General features: G+C 42.4%; 1 protein-coding gene across 4 annotated transcripts in view; it reads right to left on the bottom strand.

Moving 5' to 3' along the window:
- Positions 1-25,771, bottom strand: part of dennd1b (DENN/MADD domain containing 1B) — a 101,821-nt gene extending 76,050 nt beyond the window's left edge. For 2 of the 4 annotated variants that reach the window (XM_062395523.1, XM_062395525.1), the window contains exons 1-3: positions 25,435-25,761; positions 24,744-24,808; positions 5,472-5,515 (exon numbers count right to left, since the gene is read on the bottom strand). In XM_062395523.1, coding sequence (XP_062251507.1) covers positions 5,472-5,515; positions 24,744-24,808; positions 25,435-25,451 — 126 coding nt within the window. In that variant the 5' untranslated portion in view covers positions 25,452-25,761. Of the gene's footprint in view, positions 1-5,471; positions 5,516-24,743; positions 24,809-25,434 lie in introns of all 4 variants that reach the window. The other 2 variants (XM_062395526.1, XM_062395524.1) reach the window with 2 other exon arrangements.
- Between the last annotated feature and the right edge of the window lie 2,116 nt (positions 25,772-27,887).

The following is a 27,887-nucleotide window of genomic DNA, read 5'->3' as shown; positions in this document are numbered from 1 at the left end:
GAGCAACACGAGGCTTCACAAAGGTTGAAGCCTCCAGAGACTGTCTGCCTCTCTTTCTCTTTGTCCCTACCTCACTTTCTGCCCCACCGATGACACATTGAGGTTTTGAGTAGACGTGAACAGGGATTTTTTTTGACAGTATAAAAGTTGAATAAGAAAATGCATGGTAGTCAATCTACAGAGTCATAAGAAAACTGCTCAATAACAATAAAAGCGAACAGTGCATTACAACATTGAGTTCCGGCAATGCATCTAATATGACAAATTAATTATACATAGCAATGCATGTGTATCAAAGCAAAGATATTTCCTTTTAGGATCAAATCATAGCTACAGTAGCCTTGGCATAAATAAAAAACAGCATGTTATGAGGTCAATTCGATGCAGTGTGCAGCATGAATATCAAAGGGTCCTTATTAAAATGTGTTGAATGGCCATAGAGACTTAACATCAACTTAAGTTAGACCTTGCAATAAATCTATTCATAATTCACATTTTCCTTTATCTCTTTCTGGATTTTATGCTACAACGAGACTGCTAGAAAAATAAATATGTGTGTAGTTTGCTATTTCCTGCAACATTGGCTTGTGAGGGGAAATTGTAAATGAGGCTTTTGGAAGGTTGATAAACATGCAGGGAGTAAGTGATAGAAAGGGTATTGAGGAGATGGAGGGTAGGTTAAAAATAGAAAAATTGGCATGAAAGTGGAGAAAGAAATAAACAAGAGGAGAGTGAAAAATAGGGGAAAGATTAGGAGCTATAAGAGGTTTCAACAGAATGAACAATAACAAGGAAGCAAAAACAACATTATCTCTTTTGTATGCGTGTGAGTGCATATATGATATACAAATGTACTGAGGGAGGAAAGCTGCTTCTAAACTGTAAGAGAGGAATGTGCAAAAAATGGTGGATTATCCTGCTGGAAGTGGCGATTAGAAGATGGTAAATTGATGATTGATTGGTATTAAGGCCCAAGGAAACATCCCACACAAGGCTTCAGCCACCCAGGACTATTGACAAATGGCCGGTTGGGTCCATGGATTCATGCTGTTGATGCCAAATTCTAACACTATCATTTGCAGCCTCAGCAGAAACCCATTCATCAGAAGAGGTCTTGAACTGACCAATGTGGGTGAGTGTGTGTCTGCTGCAGCCTCAGGTTTCTACTCGTGGCTGACAGGGGTAGAAGTCTTCTCATGTTGTCCCACATCTACCCCCAGGATGTGTGATGTTGGGCAATCTGAGATGATTTTACTGCTCACCGCAGTTGTAAAGAGTGGTTTATTCTGCAGAGCTGCCTGTCATTCAAGTCCCCCCCCCCCCACACACACACACACACAATCCTGAGTAAACTAATGCAAGCCAATGATGTAAATTCTCATTCTGAAGGTTGAACCTATGGTTAGTGCCTAAGTGCAGGACACTGGTTAGATCACCTGGTCGGACTGGTGCCCCGTGTACAGAGGTTTTACTTTGAATGTGAACTACATCTTTTGAAGTGGAGACCCATCACCTTTATAGCATATCACTGACCAGTGCTCACAAATGGTCTTTGATGATTTTGCTAAATGGCAGAACCTGACAATGACATGGTAAATATAACCAAAGACCAAAACTAATTAAATAGAACAGAAAGACGAGACGTGAAGAAAACTGACAACGAAAACATTAAATAGATAAATAAAAAATATATTGCTGGAGGCTCTAAGCATTAAAATAAGTTTCTGTAATACACTTGGAAAAGGGGCGGCAGACTTTAAGAAACAGAGAAGTAACTTCACATTTTTAAATGTTGTAGAGTTTCTCACAGTCTCTTAGTTTTCAAATGGTCTTCTGTCCATTTGTGGAACTTGCTGAGTGTTTATCATATTATCTTCTGTTCTCTACAGAGAAGTGGGCCTTATATGCAACACGCTGTGGTTAGCTCGGATTAACTGGCAGAATCATTTTCTGTGAGTGTGTGCATGTGCGTGTGCATGCGTGTGTGTGAGTGCGTGCGTTCTGCCTACTGTGTTTTTCCACAACTTTGGGATGAGATCTGAGAGGAAACGGACAGATTTCCATCTGTCTGCTCCATTTGCAAAAAGTGAAAAAAAAAACCTTCTTGTGATTCAAATATATGCTTCAGCCACCTCTCTCTCCATCTCTCCCCCCCCCTCCCCTCCATCTCTCCCTCTCTTTCCAAGTGGCATCTGCAGATGACCAGGGCATCAAGAGTCTCTGGGGCTGAGGGAGGAATAGGGGGAGCAGGAGGGGAAAAAGAGAGGAAATGGAGAGGAGAGAGAGAGAGAAAGAGGGAGCAAGCGCCTCTCACTTCATATTTCCCCAGCACCACCCCGGCGTGCCAGCCAGCCTGCAGTCTGTTCTCCTTTGAGCTTTCTATTCTACCACAGAACAGAAAAAAATCAATTCATATTTCCATAATCCACACTCCTGTCTGTCTTCATGTCTTCGCCTCTCCCCCCTCCTTCCATCCCTCTCTTTCTCTCGCTTTTCTGTCTCCTTCTCTCTCCCCTTCTCCCCTGGGGTAGACTAACCCCTCCACCCCGATCCTACGGCCTACAAATGTCACTACGCAGAGCAACAATAACGGCCTAAACAAAAGGAGGCCTTGCTCTGAGCTCTGAGCCCCTCGACGGAGACTGTTGGCTGCTGCTGCCATATGCTGGCCAGCTCGGGCCGCGGAGAGAGACAGGCGACTGTGGCTACAGAGGACTCCAGCCTACAGCCCCAACAAAGAGGAAAGGAGCCCTAATCCTGGTAATGAGGCCCGTGAATACAGCCTTTATGTATACGGGGGAAAGGGCCAATCCCTCTGTACACAGCACGCTAACTAGCCATCTTAAGGGCCATCTTATCCACACAAACGATCTGGTTGACAACAGAATGAAAGAAAAGTGAGGAGGTGGGGGGGCTAAAAAAGAAGACATGCTGGAAGAGAAGGATGAGACAGGCTCATTTCAACACATACACTATGTTTACACTATTTACCCCCCCCCCCCCCCCCCCCCACATACACACACACTTGATCTCTTTTGGTTTCAGTTGCTCTTTTTACTCGTCTTCCCTCACTAGCATTTCCTGTGCCTACCTCTGTAAGTCTGTAATTTCTTGCTCACACTCTCGTTCCCTCACTCCCTCTACCACTTACTCTGATAGCATGCTCTGGTTCTTGTGGGGCAGGCAGACATTGCCTGAAGCATCTTTTTACAAGCCCGTTTATTCCTCAAAGTGGATCAGAGAGGCAGGAGAGCTGTTTAAACTCGCTGGCTTGGCTGCTGTGTTAAGAAATAGTTAGCCTACGCACATATTGTTGTCTTTCCCTCAGTGTCTTTTCTTCTTTTTACTCGTGCATTTCTTCCCCTCTCTCCCTCGTGGGCTGCTGCAGTCATCTGTCCAGTGATTTTGCTCCAGGTCCCGTTTTGTCCTGTGGCTGCTCTTGGCACAGACACAATTCGCTCCACGTCTTGGATGTTTATTTATTTATTTTTTTGTCAAATCTAAGTGTCGGTGCAAAAATCACACGCACATTCACTGCCTGGGAAGTCACGGCAACAGAGATCAGGAGTCATGGAGTCACCACACGCTGGAGCAACAACAGGAGAACGATTCAGTCAAATGTATTTAGGGTACATAGTGACAAGCACGACGTAGAAATTAATACAGATTGGCGCTGTGATTGTTTTTATCAAGTTGGATCTCGACCGTTGTGCTTTGAAGGTGAAGCCAGAGATTAAAACAAAGGCACCCTGCTGAGACTCTGTAGTTTTCTCAGAGCAAAGATCAGGTCTTTTAAATAAAAGGCATATCAAATCCAATTTAAAAAATGTATTGTCCCCCAAAGACGGCAGATAAGAAATACGACTGACTAATGATTCAGCTTCATGACAACAATGGTTTTGACTAATTCTATTAGTGTTAACACAAGTTAGCTACAGTGACTTCAGACAGGGCAATAAACTCGAGCAATCAAACAATTAACTGTTCTGCAAAAAAGGACATTACAAATTATTAGGAATTACGTAACAACACAGTTTAACTCAGCTAATACCAATGTAATACCAGTGAAAAATGTATAAACCAAATTTTAAAATCAATTTACTCAGGAATGGGCGATATGCCGAAATAATTGTGGTAAGAAAAATGATTTCATATATATGTCAGTATTTATAATTAGCACTATAAATGTCACATGATCAATTGCTTTAAATGTTAAGACTTGTCCTGCACTTGAATAAAGGTTGAGGTTTTAAACTCATCTTTACGCAAAAAAGTAAAGCATTTTACATTTTTTTATTTAATGTGACAATTATTTACTTTGTTTCATTGTGCAGTGTTGTGTTTACCTCATCAACTGGAAGTGGAAGTGGGACACAAGGCTATGGATTGCATTGGCAGCCCTCCGTGACTGAACGAGTGTCATCCGTTGCACGTTAAAGGAAGACTATCTACTTAACCTTTGACCTCTACTATATTTACCCATGATTGGCATTTTGGAGAGACTTCATTTATATTTCACCTCAAAATTAAGTATATTATTTTAGATTAGATTATATAACTGTTTGCTTGTGTACAACCTGTAACTGTAAACAATCTGACTGCTCGTGTTACTTGCACATTCATATTTAAGTGCAGCATTTTTCCCATGTTCCCAGGAAAGTGACTTTAGCCATTTCTTTTGGGAGTACAGTTTTATTATAATGGATAGCAGTTGAAGCTGTAAAATACTGGTATTATGCTTTAAACAATGTCCTCATCAATACAGATTACTAGGTGATACAATGCATGTATAGAGAACCCAGCAGTATTTAGTTTAGCGGGAACAGAGTGGCAAAACGTGCTGCAAAACTGCTGCTCTCAGATTGAAAATGAATCCGATAAACCTATAAATGTGAAACAAAAGGAAGCAGGCAGAGTAGGACAATGAGAAAAAAAGCAAGTGATACAAAAAGAGAGAGACAGAAAGAGAGAGAAAAGGGGAAAACAGAGGTGTGCATTCCTGTCACGGTTGCATGATAATTACTGATTCGTCGGTTATTGAAGACCTGCTCACTGCTTTTCATTACCAGCAACAGACGTACAATGAGACGGAGAGAGAGAGGAGGAGGAGGAGGAGGAGGAGGAGGAGGAGGAGGAGGAGGAGAGAGGGAGCCAGAGAGCGAGAGATGGAGAGGAAGCAGAGATAGGAATGAGGAGGAGAGTGGTGGTGGTGGTGGTGGTAGTGGTGGTGTTGGGTGTTGGGGGAGGTTACCACAGGATGGCAGGGTGAGGAAGGGCATTAGGAAAGGGAAGGGAGATGGGAGAGGAGGAGAAGGTGGAGGATGTCTGTAACGGGGAACGAGTGAGAGAGAGGGAGAGAGAGAGAGAGAGAGAGAGAGAGAGAGAGAGAGAGAGAGAGAGAGAGAGAGAGAGAGTGAGAGAGAGAGAGAGAGAGAGTTAGAGAAGTATGAAAAAGCAGAGTGTGTTACAACCTGGTCTGTGTGGTCCTGGGGGAAGCTCCACAGCACGGTTGGATCTAGAGGTAATTGACAGACAGCATTAATCAGCTGGTGAGAAACACATCGTCTTCGCTAGCTGCCTCAGAACACATACATATTAATGAGAGGGGTGGGGGCAAGGGTGGCTGCTTCGAGTCTGTGCACGCAGCACGCACACACACGCGGAAAGCGAGAGCGAGTGCACACATTGAAAGACAAGAGCGAGAGCGTCTCGGCTGTATGTGCTGTAAATATGCAAATCTATATCCTCAGTGTAGATATGATAGCTTATATTATACACCAAATCATGCACGTTTAAGAAAGCCACATCAGCAAATATACTCGGGTTTATTCACTTAATTATTCGTACATTGATACAAGCCTGGATATTTGCTGGAATGAGGCAAATGCTTCGCTAAAGGTTTATTATTGTTATTATAATAACGGTTGTGATTTGTTTTTTTTTTCAGCAAACAAATTAACCGAGTACATTAACCGATTTGTAGATTGACAGGAAATTAACAATCCATCTGATATTGCAAACTAACTGTTATGTCAGTTATTAATAACATATCACTATAGTGTGACTAGATTTACAGAGTTCAAAAGCTTCAAAGATGTCATTACACATTGAACACTTAGGGTTTCAGCTGCTTCTAAGATAAAAAACCTACAATTTGTTTGCTTTGATAAATTTCTGTTTGTGTTTTTCAATAGAATACATATTAATTGATTAGTTACAAAAAAATAAAAATAATCTACAGTAAAATAACCAGTTCCAGTCGAAGAAAGAGAATACAGACTATCAATGTTTTATATTAATAATAAAAGCAAATCAAATAGCAAATTAAACAGATATTCTCTTATTATTTGATGTGATAACAAGTATTTTTCACTAAAGAAGCAGCACTTTGTATTTGAGTTGAAAAGTGCTCTATAAATAAAGATATAATTATTATTACTATTAAAATAAAGAAGGAACTGTCTGATTTTGGAGGATAAATATATCAAACTGCAAGGAATTGCCATTTAATTTTTTGTAGTAACCAGTCAGCCTACGATTGCTTTGGTGCAATATGTTTACATCTCTCTGAAAGCTATGTGCCAAAAATTATAATAAACACTCAGGCGTATACAATATGGTTAAAAGGAAGCAGCCAGCCAGCCACAGCCTGAACACAGGGGTCTCTGGTAAACATGGTTTCCACAGCTCCAAGGTCACCCTGTGACCTCCACTGGAACAGCGAGGGTTTGAAGAGACGCGCTCTCACATGCCAGGTTCACCGTCTCGGACACACACAAGGCCCACAGGCTCATGAACATACCAGACTTCTTTATCTGTGAGCAACACGCCTTTTGATAGCAGTGATACTCTGGAAGAAAACATAATAACCGAGTTCAACAAGTGTAAACCATGAGGGTGACCATTTTAACAAGGGTTATATCTGCCTGCGATCCTAACCTATACATATACTCAAAAAGCTGAACATAAACAGCTTAAAGTCAGAGGAGAGGAGCAGTAAAGAGGATATGCAAAAGCACCACAGTGTGCAGAGAAGCTTGTAAAGTGGCAGGCTGCCTGAGAGAGAGAGGGGGGGGGGTAATACAATGTACCAACGCATGACAGGACGCAGCAGAATCCATGATGGCTTACATAATCCTGTTGGATAATTTCATGGGCCCCATCTTGAAAGAGAGAAAAAAAAGGCACCGGAGCTCAAAGCTCTGCTCCCCAACTCCATCCACCAGCACCCCCCGCCCCCTTCTCCCAACCCTATGATCTGCCAAAGTTAGGGCTATTTTATGCCGATTTACTGGGTGAGAGGATGGGAACTGCTGTCGGACAATGATACAGGACAGAGGAAGAGGAGAGGGTGACGGGAGGTACGGAGGAGAGGAGGGGTGGTGGGGGTGGAGGGGGGTTGGCTTGTTGTACCCAGTGTTGGTAACTTTTGACAGCTCTGTTGGCTCCTCTGCAGAGACTGGCCAGGTGTGCAGAGGTCTGCAAACGGAGAAGGTTTACGTGCAAAGGGAAAAAACTTTTCTCCACATTCCACACGATCCTGACGGCAGTGATCAAATTTACAGCTGAAGCAGTGGGCTCCGTTTTCAACAGACAAATGTATAATGCCGCTGTATATCGCCTGTAAATACAGTCATTTATATGGTTTCGTCATTCATTTATCTCTTGTTCCAGCCATTATAGCACTAGGGGGATTTTATTCCCTCAGTGTGATGAATAGCCTAATGCCTATAGGTTTTTTTTACTCTTTAGGTTTTCTATAACACAGTGTTAATTTAAGAAATCCTGTATACGTTCCTCTCTCTTCTACAGGCTCTTTTTCTTTTCTTTCTGCTCTACCTCCACCTTTCCGTGCCACTCATTTGGCTACTCTTTTTCAGTTTTTATACTTTAACCTACTCCTCTGGTTTTTCCACCCTGTCTCAGCCTAATGTCCCCTCCTCACTATGCGTATACATGCTGCTTTTATCCCCAACATCTTCCAAAACCTTTCTTTCCCTATCAACCTCTGTGGCTGCCTCACGCTCCCTTGTGTATGTATGCCCCTCCCTTCAGACGTGCTGGGCGTGTGGTGGACGCGAGAGGGAGCCTGAAGGGAGTTGGGGCTGTAAGTTGAAGGTTACAGAGGTGAAGAGGACCCCTGCTGCTCCGCCAGGGGACACAAATGTCACCATGACAGATCCTGCACTGGTTAATCCAGCCTCCCCTCATTCACACACAGAACACACACACACACACACACACACAGACACACAAAGAGCTCTGCAACTCTGACCAAAAAATATAATGCAATTCATTTCTCAATTGTGCAACGCCACTGTCAACCGTGAAATATGCAGAATGGCTTTACAATTTTATTTCGAGCGCATAAATTGTATCTCAGGTGTAAAATGACCTGCTCATAAATTGCTCTGTGTAAATGTCATCCAAATTTTTCAGTGCTTGATGTGGAGGGCAGAGATTATGCTCAATACATTTCGGTCTGCCACCTCTTAGGATGAGGATTTTTTTGTGATCTTTCAAAACACATCTTTTACAAGTGCACTCGGCCTTTATAAATGTTTTGACTCATCCACAAGGTCATAAAACATCTTCTTCTTGCAACAGACGATAGAAGCTGTCAGTTAAAATTGGACCCACAGGGGCCCTAGAAGACATCAGCCAAGACATGTGCAGGTATGAGAACATGAAATACACACAAACATTTGATCCTCGTCAGGTTCCGACATCTGACATACACGAGCCAGTTCGAAATGGTTTTTGAGGCCCTATGCCAATATAGATATAAGGGATTAACAATTTCCAATACCAATAAATGTGTTTTTAAAACCTGCCAATGATTTTATAAAATGTCAATCCCTGATGGTAGAAATATGATTTCACAATTAAATCGTAGACTTTATTAAACCATTTTTTTAAACACAAATACAATCAAATATATTGACCTGGAATTAAGAAAAAAAACAATTACCACCCAAACCTAAATATCTGTGAAAGGCTCATATCGGCCGATTATTATCAACCAATAAATCTTTCAGGCACACCATGGTCAGCCTCCCTGCGTAACACATGGATTTGTTTCCCACCAGACTCTTCCTCACCTCTGTCCACCAAAGCCCCAAAAATGCAAACGATTGGAAACGTGTTTATTGTATTTCCAACAGTTGACAAAATCTATAAAGAGTTGTTACAAGCAGTATAAAAAGTGTCCATTCGATGTGACGCCACTGGCCAACCTATAGCATATTTCACCCCGATGGAGCGTAAACAGATCCTGAGGGTGAGAATTGAATTGAAATCACCTATCCAGAATCAGATTCCTCCATTCACACCCCGGGAAATGGAGGTGGGTAAATGTGACGAGGCGCTCAGGCGGCGACCCCTTGGTCTCCGTGCAAAGTGCTAGTGTGTCTGCGTGCAAATGAGTGCATGCGTGTTTACAGACACATGGCAAGCTCGGGAGTGAATATTTACAGTACAGTAGCATGTCCATGGATCCCTGAGGGCTTCAAGCGTGGGTGACCTCCAACAGTAACGACGGGGGCAACATGAAAGCAGCCCTGAGCCGTGACACAGATACAGGGGAATGGGGGGGGGGGGGTGGAGATGGTCAAAAATCAATGTTTTGGCTATTCCTAAGACACCTCTCTTTATATGTTGGAGGAGGATGGAGAGGCGGCGGGTTAATAGGTGAAGGGTGCTGGGACTGAGAGCGGGGCAATGGGGAAGGAGTGGGTGGAGGAAGGATGACGTGAGGGAAGAAATGGATGGATGGTAGAGTGGGAGGTAGACCTCTCCTCTCTCAACTGACACCACTCCCTTCCTACCTTCACAGGTGGATCATTAAACGTGACGGGATTAAACAGAATAAATTAGAGAGGAACGCTTGCACCGCAACATGAGAGGAACAACAAATAAGCCTACCCCTTCATCTTTCATTTCTTCACTTTTCTGCATAAATCTGTTTTCACCGGTGCTTCCAAGTAGGCTGAAAAAAACTGAAAAATACTGGCATATTCATCTTACTGGCATAAATCTATGCTTCATGCGATTTCTGAGTAGGCTAAAAGGAGGCTGTTGGCAGAGAATGTCATTCCTAATGCTGCCCTAATGCTGCTGGCTTGAAGAAAGAAGTTGGCACGTAACACTACTGTCAGGAAGAGCACACTGCCCAACGCTGCACTGCAAGTTATTCAACTTCAAGCCATTTTGTCACTAACCTACAAAAGTATGATCCACCTCGCTTACTTTCTTTGAACGACGTAGAGCTTTATAAAAATAGCATTTTCAAACTGCCGGGAAAAGCGTATGGTAAACATGATATACACCCACAGAGCAGAGTGCACTGTGGGTGTGCAGTCTTTCTATAGGATCACCTTAGCAGCTCAATAACAGTGGCCTGAATGCGTGGTTCTGGCTTTAACACTGAGAGAGACTTCAGAATAACACAAAAAAGGCCTAACCCTAAATCCAGTGTGAATACACATTTAGATGAAAGCCTCTAGTTTATAATTCTCTATACTATTTGAATCAAACACAGACTTAGAGCCCTCATGGCCATCCAATGTTCTAAAGGCATAAAAATGCACTTTTTTCACGTTATTCCATGAACGACTGAATGTGTGTTGCAAGTGAATAGGAGGCCTGTTTGTTAAGAGAGGCCAAATCCCATATGGTGAACAGCAGTTCCTCTGGTGAGAAGAGAGGCTGTGAAAGCCACCGGCAGCCCCTCTCCTCCATCCGTGCTCCAGAGATGAAGGGATATAGTGCCTGCCTCTCCTTGTTCCTCCTTTCTCTCGCTCCGTTTGCCTCCTCTCCTCCCTCTTTCTTGGCCAGGGGTTAAACTGCTGCACTCTAACCTCCTTGGCAATGATTTCATTCACTCTGGTTCTCTCGCTCTGTCTCTCATCTCTCAGAGAGATTTATTTCACAGTATGTAGTGGATTAGGCCCCCCTCACATGCCCCCAGACAAAAGCATTGTTTTAGCACTAGCCTGTTTGCTGTAATGGGAGGAAGCTACCGCTACTAACCATCCACAATACTGCCATTGTGGGCACAGGGCTGCAAGGACCCTGCCTCGGAGGCCGTCTAGACTTTGAGCCTGGGCCGATTGGAGAAACAGAGGGAGAAAATCCCATCAGGCAGTGGAGTGAAAGTTAACTAAGGTAACCTGCTGTGAACCTGATGAAGATGTCAAGCCAACATATGGCAAAAAATGTCTATTGTCAGAACAAGGGTTTTTTTTCCCTCTGAGGGAGGGAATGGTGGAGGAGGAGGAGACGAGGTGTGGCGAAAGAAGACTGGGGGGCTGCACAACCTAAGGGAAGGAATAACTGTGGTGGTCATCGTTTTACTTCTGGATCAGTAGCCTTATTCTGGCCAGGAGGAGGCCCAACCCCTCCACTCACAATTAAAGGAGTAAGCTGATTAACGGGAGTCTTTCAAAAGCCAGCAGAAAGAAAAACACACTCACACACGTTTAAAACTCCTTCTCCCCCCCTTGGCCCATCAAGTCTCAAATTGCACACTGCAATGGCATTACATTTCATGCTGATTTAGTAAGGTTTGGAGAAAAGAGAAACTTCTTAAACGATGATATGGTCCTCAAGTTAACTAATACTGATTTGTCACACTATGTTGTTCAACATGAGGCTTTGGGAATGACAGAAACCGTGAAAGACCTGAATTAAATTAGAAGACATTTACGTTTGATATCAAATTGGTTCCTGGATCGCAAACGAAACATGATGTGCTAATGCAAAACACTCAAACAGCATATTTCTTAAAACATTTCTTATAAAAGTCACTGACAAATATATATCACAAAACAGATCTAGATTCGTTCTGCAAACAGGTCTGCATTTGCAGAGCAGTGATACAATTTAATTCCGGTTTTAGCTTGAGATTTTAAATAAACAAAAAGAAAAACCTCTAAGGTAGAGCCTGCTTTAGCAGCCAAAAAAAAATCAACTGGCAGGCTTCAAATGTGAGAGATGCTGGCCTGGGGGATTTCTAAGCCATTTCTTCAGCTACATCTGAAGAAGATAAACAACTGCCTCAGCCTCACTGGAAGGAGAAGAAAGAAAGAGCTGCATGGTGATGATGTGACCCTATTAATGCCACATTAGTTGTTCCGTCTTCACGGCTTTATGAGGAAAAATGCTTCAGCAGGAAGAGCTGAGAAAAAGAGCGATAGAGAGGGAGAAGGAGGGGGTGAGGAGGTGGGGAGGGACGCAGAAAGAGAGAAGTGAAAGCGATACTGTCTCCAGGCTAGTTGGGATGCAACCCAATTTCACAGCTTCACGAGTGAGTGGCACAGCATATGGATGCAACCTTTGTGACAGCCTCTGTGTATCACCACATATCAACGCTGATATTCCCAGTCAGATTCCATACTGGTCCAACATTATGTCAAACAACAGCTCTGCATGACTGCATCTTCAATCCAACACACAGACAGCATGTTTGTAGGGGGAGAGTTAGCCTCCTAAGATAAAGAAAAACAAACCGGTATCTCCCCAGACGGACTACTCTCCAACTTTCTTCACGCTGTATGATGTGCAGCTGCCACGGAAATCGAGCTCTTCCGTTAAGGCAGGGATGTGAACTAAAATCGAAGACATAATTCAAAGTCGGAAATCCCAGATCTGATCTAGATGTTTATTTCCCAAATCCATGGAGAAATACAGAGGATAGTTCGCAGAAGCACAGGTAATGGTTATTCCGTCACCAGTTGTTAGCTGGATGTTCTTCCTGTAATTCTTTCCATATGGTTCAACCATCTGCTTCAGTCAAATAACAGCATCTACGAAGGCATAATAAATTAATATCTCTTTTATCAATTTAATATGCATAAAAAGACATGAATATAACCAATGCAAACAATACAACTCACTTTATTTACGCTGATCCATGTTGAATCTAAAACAGGCCCTTACGAAACCAATTGTATATTTACTTGATCCAGATATTTATTGGAGTATAAATGTCCGTCCTTTAAACATGTCTGATTTCTTCATCAAGATCTATTCATTTTTGTCTTAGAAATCAAAGGAAAAAATTATGGAAAACACCCCATCCCGCAATGTTAAAGAGAGTGAAAAGAAATTCCTGGATCTGCATCCTTCCACCAACTTTTGTGGTAATCCGTCCAGTCATTTTTGCATAATCCTGCGAAACAACAAACAGACAAAGAAACAAGCGCCGACGAAAACAAGGTCATTATAAAAGATAATTCTGAGGTTGTTTTTATTCCTGGGCAGAGACTATTTGTTATGGTTGCACACTGTTATTGAAGCTCTTCTGTCAAAAAAAGAGATCCCTGAATTTTGTGCTGACGTCCCATGTGACAGAATAGGCACCTTTGCCTGATGAGCCTGACAAAATATTGTTTTTGGATGCACGACTTAAAAAGTTTCCGAAAAGCTGGGGATCAGGTCATTGTCAGACAGTTACATATGCTTGGGAGAGAGTTCCTTTTCTTGTCTTTGAGGCGGTGGCTGCAGCATCAGAGAAAACACTGTGTGTAGCACAGCAGCTCCTTGAGGTGTGGAGAGGATCGATCTCAGTTAATGTCATATGGCACAGCACCCAGAGGCAGCCGTGTGGTGCTGATGACAGTGTAAAGCCTTGCCTTTGGCGGCTACATGCTCGGTGCTGCAGAGCTGTGATTTGAAGTTCACATGCAAAGGCTGACAGACAGACAGCTCTCAGTCAGGCAGGCAGACAGTCAGTGAGTCAGCCAATCTTTCCACAGGGATGACAATACATCTGTATCTGTTAAAAGCGTACAAACGCGCTCACAGGGGTCTCAATGCACCACAGGACTGACGGTGGAAAATGCGAACAGAAAAAAAAAACAGGGCAAACACTTTACAACCACTGAAACAAACATACTTTGATGCTTACATTTTCCAAATATTCAACTGGCTTCGGTTAAAAATGTACCAGTGAAGTTTTAGAGAACACCAACTTCTGAGGGGATTTTCTGTGATGGTCACTGAGAGAGAGGTCGAAAAAAGTAATGTGCAGGTCAATGTATTATTTGATTCTGCATTTCCTTTTTTCCAGTTTTATCTAAGTGGCTTCCAAAGTTAAATCTAAAATGTGTATTACTTATGTCTTAACTTCGCACGATGTCATTTTAAACAAAGATCCTCTGACCCAATTATTACCACCATCAACAATCAAAATCATTTGTACTAGTCACAATGCATCATGGAACTGAAATGTGCAAAGCCAACAAGTGACAGCACAAGCTATGACATGATAGTGTAACAACTACACCCACTTTCACACACAGTTGGACCCATTAACTTTTGGCTGTAATCCCAGCGTTAGTTCCATGTCCTCCACAATTCACATGCGACTCAGGTTTAATGCCGTAGTTCCATAGAGATGACTGATAAACCTCTCCATTACAAAACCCCAAATTCTGAATTATTATTTCAAAATAATTAATTAATCAAGAAAAAAGAACAAAGAAATATGAGGTATGAACTGAACCATGGAGCAAGTCTCTGATTCAAACCGTGGATTTGTTTGAATTGTTTCGCCCCTTGATTGCTTCTGCCAAGGATTTCATGTTTTTGCCCCAGTTTGTTTGAATGTAGGATGGAGCGTGAGCCAACAAAGAATCCATTCAACTTTTGGGCGGTTCTGGATACAGGGGCGGATCCAGGAATTTCTTTTATCACTTTCTTTAGCAATGGGAGATTTCTCGGGGAATAATACACGTATCTTGATGAAAAACAAATCCTGCATATTTAGGACTGATTTTAGGTTTTAGAAACAGGACAAAAGGTTAAAACACTGAAAACATGGTCAAGTTGAGATAACTTGAAAATAAATTTATTTTCACCGTTTATTTGAGCAAAAAAAACTAATTTCAACTTAGAATCTTACTCCTAAAATACCCAATTAAATATTGACTCCACCATCTACAGTGATGCAACAATAATATTATAGTAATTGTATACCAATTAAAAGAAGATATCGTTTCAAAGTCAGACCAGTTCAGACCTGGTCGGGAGCAGGTCCTGCAGCCCAGCTAAATAACATGGGTTTGTCCTACATTTTTACATCGATGTCAATTAAATTTAGATCCATACAACTGCTGGTCTCATTTTAACTAATTTCCATTCAGTGAGATAATTAGTGGGTATTCCTCTCGTAGAAAATCCACCCAACAATAGAAGCAGGCAGGAGGATTTGAAAGGTAGATGAAGAGAGGAAGGCATAAATGTGTTGTGTCTGTGCGTCTATCTACCAAAACAAAGTGATTTGCGATGATAAATGATCTCAGACACTCACAAAAGGCATCAAGATCGACCTATATTTTCCGTCTTGAAAAATAGGCCAGAACCCAAATTAAGGGCCGGTAGGGGTAACACGCATGTAAACGCCATCATCTTCACAGTAATTGTATGGTATTAGGCAACATAGCAGCGGCCTTGAGTGGAGAGACGTAGCCTCGGGGCATAGCTGTTGACATGTAAACAGTGAGGAGAGAAGCTGAAATGACAGCACAGACAGTGGCCTTGCACTACTAGTTCTGCTTGACATGGGTTTCGGCCCTGGCCACAGAATTAAGGTCTAAAGGACAGCGGTCTAGATGTCAAGATACCGGTACTCACATCATATCAATAAGTAGGTTGATTTCCTTAATTGCCGGAGAAAATAAATTTCTGTCTTTCGAATCAGTCATCTTTGGGACAGTTCTACATCAGTCTATGTGGCAGCAGCCCGTGACCCCAGAAAATAAGAGACATCATCCTCTGTAACAAGCTCCGTCTTTCTCTGCCTCCTCTGTCTGTCTGCAAATGCGATTTACAGAATGGCAGGAGATCCTTCAGAATACCTTTCAAATAAATACTTGAGCTTTCATAAAGGAGATTATTTGCTAAAAAAGAAAAATACAGTAGAAAATACAAATATATGCAATGTTGTTGAAATCACTATACTTTCCTGCAGGAAAATCTCAGAGAAAGTTGTGTCTTGTTTAATATGGTTTGGTTTATATGAAAAGCTTTATAAATTTATAATATACAGGGCTGCAGGAATGTCTCCAAAACCCCTAAATAAGTAATACTTTTTGCACTTTTGGTTCCCTCATCCTGACGTTGAAGGGATTCATGAATGGGTTTTTGGTTTGACTTCTAAATCAGGTCTGTGCAGAAGCCTAAAACATTTTCACATTTTATTCTATTACATAAATCAAACATTTGCATGTCTAAAAACAGGTGGTTGCGAACAAGTTGTAGGGAACATTAAATGTCATCATGCCAAACATGAAAACCAATGTAGTCAAACTAAAGCCTCTTTTCCACTGGTCAAAAAACCCACTACATCTGACTTTTGTCTGCAATGGGAATGGATATAATCGGCATTCACCAAGATGACTCTGCATTAGACGGCCGCACAAATTTCATCATCTTCTTCATTTTGTCATGAGACGCTGACACTGCACCTTTGGTGAGTTGGTGCAAGAACCACCAGCAGCCATTTCTCGTATCACGCTCTCATCAAGATACAACACTGGCAATACAGCTGTGGTAAATGGGAAAAAACTCCATCCCTTTTTAGTAGGTGTATAACTGCTAATTTGGTGTTTGAGAGGTATAACTTTCTAAGAGAAAAAGGGGCTTGCAGAGGAGGTTAATGATCTAAATGAATTTAAAATTGGAAGCATATTGGTGGTGATGCTGAAGTGTTGTGTGTAATTTATTTATAGATTTATATATGCTTTTTGTATCTGGCGATACCGTTTAAAAAAGATCACAGGGTTGTTTATCTTTGAAGATTATTTTACCAAACAAAACATGCCATAATCTCTTGTTTATCACAGAGGGAATGTTCTGCAACATTCCAAAAGCCAACAAGGAACCAGTCTGAAACTTGCTTCCTGGGATCACTGACAAATACGCCAATGCTGCAATCCCTCTGCGCATGGTGTGAGGAATTGACTGTTTGCTGTAGTCATGATGAGTGAGTCATCCCCAAATCCTGTTAAAATCCTGTCATCATAAAATCTGCTCCACTTGACAGTCATGGAAGTCAACCATATTTTTGAGCCAATCTTTTTTTTTTTTTTTTTTTATGAAATCCAATTTGTCAGACTAGAACAGATTAGCATCACTAAAGCTCCATTAAAGCAGGAGCTGCACTAATCCTGTTCATTTGTTGGCTAAACTAGGCCACATAGGTATTACATGCAGCAGTAGAACTAGCCAATCATTGTGGTTTGAATAATTGGTTGCATGCATTTGTGTGCGTTTGGTTGTACATGCTTATGACTAACCCTAACCCTAACCCTAACCCTATCTGCTGTGCTGAACTTATACTGTAGACTCCTGGTCATCAATTCTACAGGAAAGAGATGGAAGCTAAATTCAGCTGGACACTAACTTAGCCTTTGCTTTACTTATTTTTAACACATTGAATTCCAACAGCTCTCTAGAGCATAACTTAGAGCGGCCACATGGGAATACATTCATCTGCCATGAGAAAGATAAATAGCACATGCACACAAACACGTAAACAAGCCACCAAACACAATGCTGTGAGGTGAAGGTTAGGTGACGATTGTCCTCTGCATTCATCAAAATCATCTTATTTTAAATTATTGATCAGGTCCCTACTTTCCTCACTTTTTCGCCATGGAAGGGGTCAGTCTAAAAATAGTCTGTGAGAGTCAGTGCCTGGAAGTCTTTCCATGTTCTCCCCGTCTGAAGCATTAGTGAATTCAGATGAGCCTCCTGCAGCTCTTCTGTCTCCCCTTCTCATGCCCAGCCACACACATCCATGCTTCCATGCACACACATACTAACACATACACACACACACAATACACTGAAACGTATAACTGCTATCACAGACACACAAAACACCGTATTCCCCTGGAGTTTCAGCGTTCCACAAGCTCCGTGAATGGGAAAACTGCAGCCTGCAACCCCAACAGTATCTCACCTCTCAATTTATAGACTACTGCCATCAGCATATCCACCACCCCGTACATCCCCCCCGCCGCCCCCTCCATCTCCCTCCTTTCCTCCCTGTCCAAGTCCACCTCGTTTTGCCCCAGTTCCTCGAGGATTGGCCAAAAATACCAAGTACTCGGAAGAAGTAACAGAAAAGTCCACTCGCAATGTGTGTGTGCGTGTGTGCGTGTGTGATTATGTGTGTGTGATTGTGTGTGATAACATGTGTCGTGAGGTCACATGGCACCACCTAAAAATTTCCCAGTGACCTGTTCCCTCTGCTCTCCCTGCACATCCCGTGTGTCCCTGTCATAACGAGTGACAGTCAGGAGGGGAAGTGAGAAGTATGGCACCTTGATTGAGACTGTGCAAACAAGGTGTGATCACAAAGAAAAAGTGGATATGCAAAAGGAGGAACGGGTCGAGACGGGAGATTTGCATCGTGAGTAATGCATGTATGTGTGAAACAGGCAGCTGTTCCCTGACAGAATTCTTTTTATCTCCATACACCAAGAAAAACCAGAAGTGAGATAATACTGCAGGTAATGTGTAATTCTCCTGCATTGAACATGGAGGATATAATTCACTTTAGAGCCATAATTAAAGGCTCTCCCATAGATTCACACTGATAAGTCTACACTTCTAAATATATAAAGATTCTATGTGGCTCTTTAAAATAGATTTTGCCTTTTTACTAGGAGATTGATATCATCTTTACATTCTAATTTAATTTGTGATGAGTACTTTATGCTGTCAAACATTTGATGGATGTTTAGGATATTTTATTGTATAGTTCCAGGTGAAACACCTTTAATATGGTTCTGATCTCCACACCAGTGATAAAAATAATCCTTTTGGAGTGCCGTCCAGAGGTCAAAGTTTAAGTACATCATGTCATGAAAACTCTTCACAAATAGCCCAAAATCCCCTCTGACACAGACCATGGAAGCAAACACAAAGAGAGGTTAGGCTGCTATAACTTGGATTGTGGCTCAAACAGTCCTATAGCCACTCCGAGGGCACAGAGTGAGAGGGAATTCTCAAAGTTAACTCATACTGTGTTAATTATCAAACCACGGTAGGGAAGTTAAGCGACTTCCTCGGTTCTTTTCAGTGGAAACAGAATAACAGACAAAAGAGTCTTGGATGATATCTGATTCTTTGTAAAAGAGCCAATTTAGCGAAGTCATAAGAGTGAGACAAAAGAGAAAGGCAGGAGGGTTGAGAGATAAACAAAGTGTGAGACCCTGGGGTCCTCTCAGGAGTGTGAGTGGAAGAGTGTGGCCTCTCTAATGACCAATCAACACCCTCCTTGTTGCCATGGCATCTGTTAGTACTCCAATGGCCTCCCATCTGAGTGTGAGCCGTGAACTCAACACACAGCCGGGATCCAATCAGAATGCAGAACCGGCAACGCTCGGGTCAAGGAGCAATTCTGACATTTTGCAGAATGTCAACGTTCAACCTTTTCTAAAAGTTCTACAGAGGAGTTTTGCTCTTCGGGTACGGAGGGTGGATATGGGAATAGGTGAAAGCCAACGGGGGGGAAATGGAACATCACAGTGCTACTTGAGAGGGCGACGGCAGAGAGAGAGGCAGATTGATAATAACTAGCGAACAGCAGGTGACACCGCGAAACCTCCGGGTCTCAGCGAAAATGTTCCTGGGATACAGAACTAAAGTGACTTTTGCATAATTGGACAAAGTGAAGCTATAAGGCCAAGTGAATCAAAGCATGAAACACGTCTACTCTTTACTTCTGCTTTCTGCTTTTTTCTTGATGAATATCTGAAGGGAGTCGCAGAACTTGTGAAAGTGCTCTTATGCTTTAACAGTTGAACCTCAGGTAGCATTTAGTGACAAAATCGTGAAATACCAGAGTAGACCATTTCCAAGTCTGATAATGAACCCGGCAGAATTTGATTAGAGGGCATCAACTCAGCATCGGCCTTTCAAGGTCAAAGTAGGTTTTAATTGCTGGGTGGCATTATGAGCTATGTTCAACCCATGAAATGCAGATTTATTTTAAAATATATTTTAGGTTACAGCTCAAAAGAAATATTCAAAAGTTGGCAAACCCCTATTAGGACAAATTTGTGATTTTTGGTCTATATCAGTAAAAAATAAAATCCTGATAACTGTTTAATCCTGTGTTGGTATAGGGGTCTCAGGTCAGGGGTAAAAGGCAGGCAAACACCTGGATGAAATGTCAAGCTATCTAAGTGCACAGAAAAACATTCACGTCCACCCAAGGACAAGGTAGAGCTCCAAATTCATCTGACCTGCATATCTGAACTGTGGGAGGAGGACTGACGAAAAGAGAAAAGTCAGCGTGAGAAACAGGAGCTAAGCACAAAGAGAGGAACCAGAGCTTGGTTTCAATCCCAGGATCTCACTTCTGTGCAGCCTCATTTCTAACCAAGCTGCCCTCATTGAGCTTTTTTCTAAAACAATAAATCGTTCCCCTAATTGCAGCATGAATGTTGCGGTAAAATTGATATGCTGATCTATTAAGTTTATTGCTTTGTTACTGGGAACAATCTGGCTGGAGAGAGCGGGTGAGGACAGGTAGCATCTGTCCCCATCTACTGCCTTGGCAGCATTAGTGTCATCTGCTAGTTGTGGCAGCATCTTGGAAACACATCAATATGGCTTTATGTAGCCAGGGCCGCTAGTAGCTAGCATGCCAGTCACGCTCTCAGGCAACGCTCGCTCACAGCCTGAGCATCCACGGAGCACTGAGCCAACAGAGCTAAGCGGAACTGAGCACGCGCTGAACAGGGAGGCCAGGTCTCCGTGGACCTGCATGAGGAAAAAGGGCCAGTGTCTGTCATCTACCCACACATCCATGGTTAGAAGTGTGGGGCCAAGTCCAGATATTGACAACGCCACCATTGTAGTTGTGAGCTTTATTTTCCTTTTTTCTCTCCCCCCTCCAGCAACACTCCAGTTATGGAATGTTGATGCTCTCTTAACGTCTCAATTACAGACAAGTGTTGAGACCGCAACTCCAACGGCCTGGAAAAAATCTGTACTAAAATTAAACCATCTGTATTATAATTACATTTGTTAAGGACGTTGTTGCTGTGGATGGTCGCCAGGAGCAGACAGCAACCCATGAAGCTCCATGCTGCCTACTTTAACAGTTGGTACTTCGTAAACTAAATTTCTTTAATCAATTGTGCACAAAAAAAGTGACCAATAATTATTCATAAACAGATCTAAGGATTAAAAAAAACACACAAAATGATATCGCAGTGATCAGTTAAAAAAAAAAAAGAGTAGTGCTGTCACTTCAATCTCACTCGCACAAAATCAAGCCGCAGTATATAAGAAATCAATTCCCCTTATCTTACAACAGCGAATTGGTTGTTCTTTTAAAACGTGTGTATATATCTACATGGCAAGGGATGGGCTGTGTGCTGCCGTTACACCACGCCTGCACCACTGGGTCAGATAACAGTTCCTAATGGTGCACAAGGCCCAGTAATCCCTGTTATATGGGAAGTAAGCACAAGTCAAGCTACTAAAATTACTCCACAGATGGAACCTATTTCCTGCGCTTGCACAATTACTGTCGGGTGATTTTGTGTATTTGTCGGTTAATGTACTTTCTATCCAAACTTTTACAATTAACATTTACTCATTAATTTTAAAGTATTAACAACTTCATTACGAAAATGCTGGCTTGCAAGAATTATAACCTTGTGGACTTCAAACTCAGCCAGTTTCTGTTCCAAAATGTCATGGATATAATGAGTGAGGAATCTATTCTGAGACCAGTGGTACAAAAAGGTCACCGTGAAACAACTTATTAAATAGCAGGCTTATAGGAACCATGTCTGCAGATATGTGGGTGTTATCTGCACATATTTTGCAGACTACAGGAGGTGTGAAACCAAGTTAACACAGGAAGTTGTGGGAAAGCCTTACTGACCATCTATAAAGAGGCGAAGCCATTTGTGTCTGACTTCAGTGCAGGTATTTTTTACCTCTGCATTTTGATCATTACAACTACTAACAAATTGATCTGCCCATTACACTCTAAGCTAGATCGTTTCATGCTGTGGCATGTGGATCTAGTTTCAGTCCTGCACAACCAGGATGTGGTGAGAGTGGCAAAACATTGGTGCGGCATCAGCAAAACCCTGAACACACACACAAACACACACACGCTTTCCAGGCACACAAAGAGTATACACCCTTTCAGTCATGTTAACGCACAGAGCACAGTAAACCTAAATTGCCGGTGGAAGGATTTCACAGAAACGGAAATCCAGTCAGAATCACTCTAAATTGAAACGTGAATTCCCTTAACTGTGAGGTGATATGAAATATATGAGCAAGCCGAAACCTTCCACTTCTCCAAATGCTTTTTACACAACGTTGCTATGACAATGTAATAGTCTGTCACGGCTGCACTGTTATTTGTTTGCCTGTGTGAGGCAGTGGGAAGATAATGTGTGAATGTGAAGTGCTGCCTTTTGGCAACGCACCTAATGTTTGGCCGCAGAAGAAGCAGCTCCAGTTTGTGGCGAGTGACTGTGAAGGTTTCATATCTTGGCCAAAGCCGGTGTGTTATGACTCACAGCATTAACCCTTTCATCGCATAATAAAAGTACCTAGCATGACACTAAGGCAAATGCAAACAAGGGCTAAGGGAAAAGCCATATTTTAGAGCTTGACACATGTACATAAATAATATTTTTACGCAATCAATCCATTTAGGCCCTAAGAGTCCATTCAGCACAGTCTTAACATTCAAGAAGCATTTCAGTTCCTATAAACTTAAGCGTACGCCAAGACAAAGAAAGGGAAATTGATTAGATTCAGAGAGAAGTGATTCATTCCTCATATGGCCATCTGAAACTGCTCCTTTAAAAAACAAGCCACCACAACCGTAAGCCCCTGCTGGCAGATATACATCTACAACATAACTTCCTCAACGGGGATGTTCTTCTGTCCAATCAGGACTCAGCACAGAGCAGCGAGTGTGCTTCAGGCAAATGACTGCGCAGAATGCTCATGTTCCATTTGACTGGAGGGGTGTGCAATCGTTGCTCCGTAGCTGTGCTCCAGGGAGCAGAAGTCCGGATATGAGTCTGACCCTGGATCATACGTGGGGGAAGTCAGTTATTACAGCACAGGCCGGTGGTTTATGAGTTTGGTTTAAAATCCAATATCAGAACGACATCCAAGGACAACGTTCAGCCTACTCTGGTCAGCTCAGCAGCTGCATGAGTGAACCATCCACATAACACCTCCTTAACGTCACAACTCAGTGGGCAAAATAAGACAGCTGGTGTAATATGCAGTGAAAATGTTTTTACATGATATTTGACTTATGGGTGACACTGGATACTGATGTGAAATATTGGTCGCTTTCTTTCCCATACACATAAAGGCAGAATATGATGTTGTTCTTCATCACCTGCAGTCATTTCCCAGGCTAGCCCGACCACTTTCTGTCCCGACCAGGGCTGCTGGAATGTTTGACCACCGAAAGCAGCAGAACTGTTAATGCAGCTTGCTGACCCAAGCGTGATCTCTCTCAAACAATCTCTGTGGGGTCACAATTGCAAGAGAATAGCCTACAATGGTGAACTTATGGTTGGGGCTTAATGACAGAATAGGTTCTTCTCTGGGGCACAAACACAATAGCACAGCAGACATAATGATTGCTGTCATTGTGCTGGGCTCGACTCAGTCCTGCACTGTTGTGTGATGCTCACTGTCTGTCCTAAAATACTGTGCAAGTACGTTTTGGTAAACACAGCTGCTGACGTTACACGACACCTTGGCAGTGCAGCCTTACAATTACCGGAATTACACAACACACAGTAATATTTGGCAAAAACAAATAGTGAACAAAAAAAATTCAACTGGCAAGCACACATTATAAACATTAATGAAAACAGAAGCTAATGCCACAGACACAATAATTTAAAATTCTGTATTTATCTGCCCTTTTTTTTCATCAAATAATTACTGATTTTCTTTATAAGATCTTGGATCTGTGTGAGAGTTTAAATGACATGTTTCTGTGTTATGTTTTGCTTGTCCAATAACCATCATCAAAATATATTAATTATTTACGATATAAGAACTATGATACTGAGAAAATCCTCACTTTCAAAACTCTGGAAAACAAGAAAGTTTGATTAATGCCCACAGTCTAATAATTGACCTACTTATATATGTTTCAACATCAAATAATCTACAGATTCCTTCCCGATCAATCAATTTGTCATTTCATGTTCAAAACGTCAGATTTGGTGGAAAACTTCCCACATATCAAAGTGTGATCTTCAAAAAACAGAGATACTTTTTAATTTACATTAATATACAACAATCTAGTAAATTTCCCTTTCTTCGTCTTTGCTTTGGCTTCTAGGTTAACAGGAAACTAAATGCAGATTTAGTGGTGAAAGAGACTCTTGCGGACTGATCGTGTGCAGACACCTTTTATGAATATGTGTCAAACAAATCCTCACGTCTGACCAATGCATGAGCGCTTCTTTGTTTTTGCATTTACTTTAGTGGCAAGCTATGAAGTTAATACAATGACCTTTTGCACATTTTTAAACTAAGGAAATATTATATCGATAATCAATCAATTACTAAACAGTTCAAAATGTTTTTGATAAAACAATAAAGTGACAACTTGTTTCAACTGTATCTGGATCCATTTTAGATCAGAGACATGTATGTAACTTGTATGACCCAAACTGATCCCAGACAGTTGTAGGTGTGACATCACATACCTTCATGCTCAGATGCTGGACACGACACCTGCAGAACCAGATCAAATGTTCTCTCTGGACTCTCCCTGAAAACACAACAAAAAACACACACTGTTGATTCTGGGGGACATCACAAGCAGCTGTTATTACGCTGACAGCATCACACGCATGTGTAACAACAGTGTCACTGTTCGATTCCTGCACATTCACAGCATTTCTGCGCTCCTGAGGTGGACCTGTGCCGAGGTGGCCTACTTCAGTGAACATGAGTCGCAGCTCCACGCCAGCAGGTTAGCTGCAGCTGACACCGCTTTGCTCTGCATGTATGAATGATACGTGTTCATGTGTGCGGAGGACCGGGGGGGGGGGGCACCGGGGTCAAGGCGAGCAGGACACGGCTGGTGGAGGTGATGGTGAGGAGAGCGACGTGTCCACAGGTAACCCCCGGTTTAGAGGCTGTCTGCTCGGCTAGCAGAGCGGCTAATATGCGGTGAGCTAGCAAGAGCAGGGCAACAGACTGGTTGACCCGAATGCAGAGGAGCCAGCTGGCCTCGGCGGTTAAGTCCACAGCCGGACATGATGCCGGTGATGGCGGGGGACTTACAACATTCCTCCGCGGCTCACGTTCAGCTGCCGCCGGTTAGCCCGAGCTACACACTCTTCTAGCCGTTAGCTCGACAGTTGTGCACGAGAGACGAAAGCAAACTCTTACTTTATTCTGCTGTCCATGGTTTGGGCTACCACATTCCGAGGCTGTCGGCGGCTCCGCTCGGCTCGGCTCGGCTCGGCTCGGCTCGGCTCTGCAGCGGCTGTCAGGTCCGTGGCTGTCCGCCGCGTCCCCCTCCTCGGTCCCGGCCGTCACTTCCCCGCCCGTCTCAGCTGACGCCGCGGACACATGCTCGGAGGTCGGGCTGGAGGTTGCAGTTCGTCCTGTCCTCTCCCAGGTCCGACTCCACGGTGGTAATTATTTCCCACAACAAACACGACTCCAGGAAGTGCTGTCACAGACCTGCTGACGTCAGCGCGTCACATCGGCGTCTCCCCCTGCACGAGGGGTAACAGGTTGGATGCGCACGAGCTGACCTGAGATCATGTGACCCATGACTAAACTGTGAGTTCACAAACTGAACCGTGTTTTCATTACAGTTGAAACAACGACGAGGGGAATTCATTCATTTCTTACTTTGGTTAAAGAGAATTAGGGAATTGAACCATTCCCTTTTGAGAGGGGATTTTGTTTTGGGTATATTTGCTTGAAAAAATGTTTTAAACAAATAACAAATATTCATTATTGTTGCCAGTGAACTTCAGACTAATCAGATACATAATTAATTATCTAGACATTTCAGCTTAAAGGGATAGTTCACTGAAACATGATGATTAATGTTGATTATTATTTGTTTGATCTCTTCTCACATGTGAATAGTTCAATTCCGTATTTTACTAGGAGAGTAAACTCAACATTAAAAAATTCTAATTTCATTTCATACACATAACAATCAATTGATTATTAAAGAACATTAATGTCAGATGAATTGATGATCTAGATAGTTATTGGTTGTAGCCTTACAGTTTTCCTAGGATTGAATTATACACCCTTCCCAGGAAATCTCCTTCTATTCATTACTTGGATAATAAAGCAACTTGATTGAACACAACAAATGAGCTCAATAGAAACTCAAAGGAACACAACACCCCTCCACATGTGAAGGGTCACAAGATGATAATCAGCGTGTCATAGCCGTATGTTTGTTGTGTGTGCTGGACTTGACAAACAGACATGACACTGTTCGTACAAAGTTCACAAAGAGCAGTATGGATTCTTGGAGGTCAACAGGGGCCAAGAGCAAACTTCTTTGAGCCTCTAGTAAGCTAATCTGCATGGATACAGTTTATCTCATGAGTCACATGTAAAGGATAACTTTGTTAAACTGGACATTTGACTATTAGTTGTTAGTTGGAGTTCGACATACTTATATAAATGCTCTCACATTTCTTATTTCGCCTCAAGTTGCACCAAGGGCAAAGCAATCAAGTTCAAGGTCACCTTTATTAACCTATTGGCCTAGAATTTTTGAGCTGCAAATTTTATGTCTGGAGCTTGTTGAGCTTGATCTGAATGTGAGAAGTGAAACAGCAGTGCTTGCCCCTCCTCCGTCATTACCCCCATTGAAGGTCTTTAACCCTCAACACAGAAACTGCTGCGTCGCCAACAAATCCCACTGCGGTGCACTGGGGAAGTCTGGTAGGCACTGGCACGATGACCTCACTTTCCTCCACGTAATTACAGTGTGTCATGAGCATATGCCACTTACACTAACCATGTTAGACTACTGTTGTCCAAGCATGAAATCAGTGCTGATGTTGCAAAGCATAACTCAGTTACACTTATAAATTATGAGAGACTGTGTGTGTGATGCTGTGTTTATGATGTATAAAGTTATCCCTCTGTGTATGGCGACTGGAAACTGCTTCAGGACGCCCCTTTAAACACAGAGACCATGAATCAGCTGAGTCACTGGTCTCCTGAAAAGGAAATTCACCCCAAAGTACATTTATTTTTTATACTTTTATTTATTCTTAATGTTATTTCATAGCTCAACAGTTCAGATTTCAGCTCCTTGTTTCACACGCACACATGTTGTGATTCAAATCATTCAGTTAAATCTGATTTCAGTGTAATATCGCAAACAAAACATCCTCTGAGCTTTGAGAGTCAGCTGCTAATTCGTCAGTGGACTAATTCCCCACAGTGACACCTAATGACATTATCAATTAATAACTAGAGGCTCTGATTTCCATCTTAAGGGACATATTTGTTTCCTTGTAAGTGTTTATTTTCCCTCTCCACAATCACTGCCGGTATTCCGCGCCATGTGAATTCTGTTTGCGTGCGGACTTTTTCCTTTTAACGTTTGCATTGAGTCTCATGTTTAAGCAATATTTGTCCCATGGTAAATTGAAACCAATAGCTCAGATGTAGCGCTCTCCCCTCTCCAGAGAGTCTGACTGGATCAGAGCCAGATTTCTCCAGGCTGACTGGAAGGTAATTAAGTGGCAGCAGACTGGGGCATACTGTTTCAGGCATCCCTATGAAATGATAATGGCGGCGCGGCAGCGTTAACATAAAAAAGACAATATGACACATGCAAAGCATTCACATTC

This window comes from Platichthys flesus, chromosome 9 (genome assembly GCF_949316205.1).
Source record: "Platichthys flesus chromosome 9, fPlaFle2.1, whole genome shotgun sequence".
NCBI lineage: Eukaryota > Metazoa > Chordata > Actinopteri > Pleuronectiformes > Pleuronectidae > Platichthys > Platichthys flesus.
The sequence above is the reverse complement of the archived record's forward strand: the minus strand, read 5'-3'. Positions and strand labels throughout refer to the sequence as shown.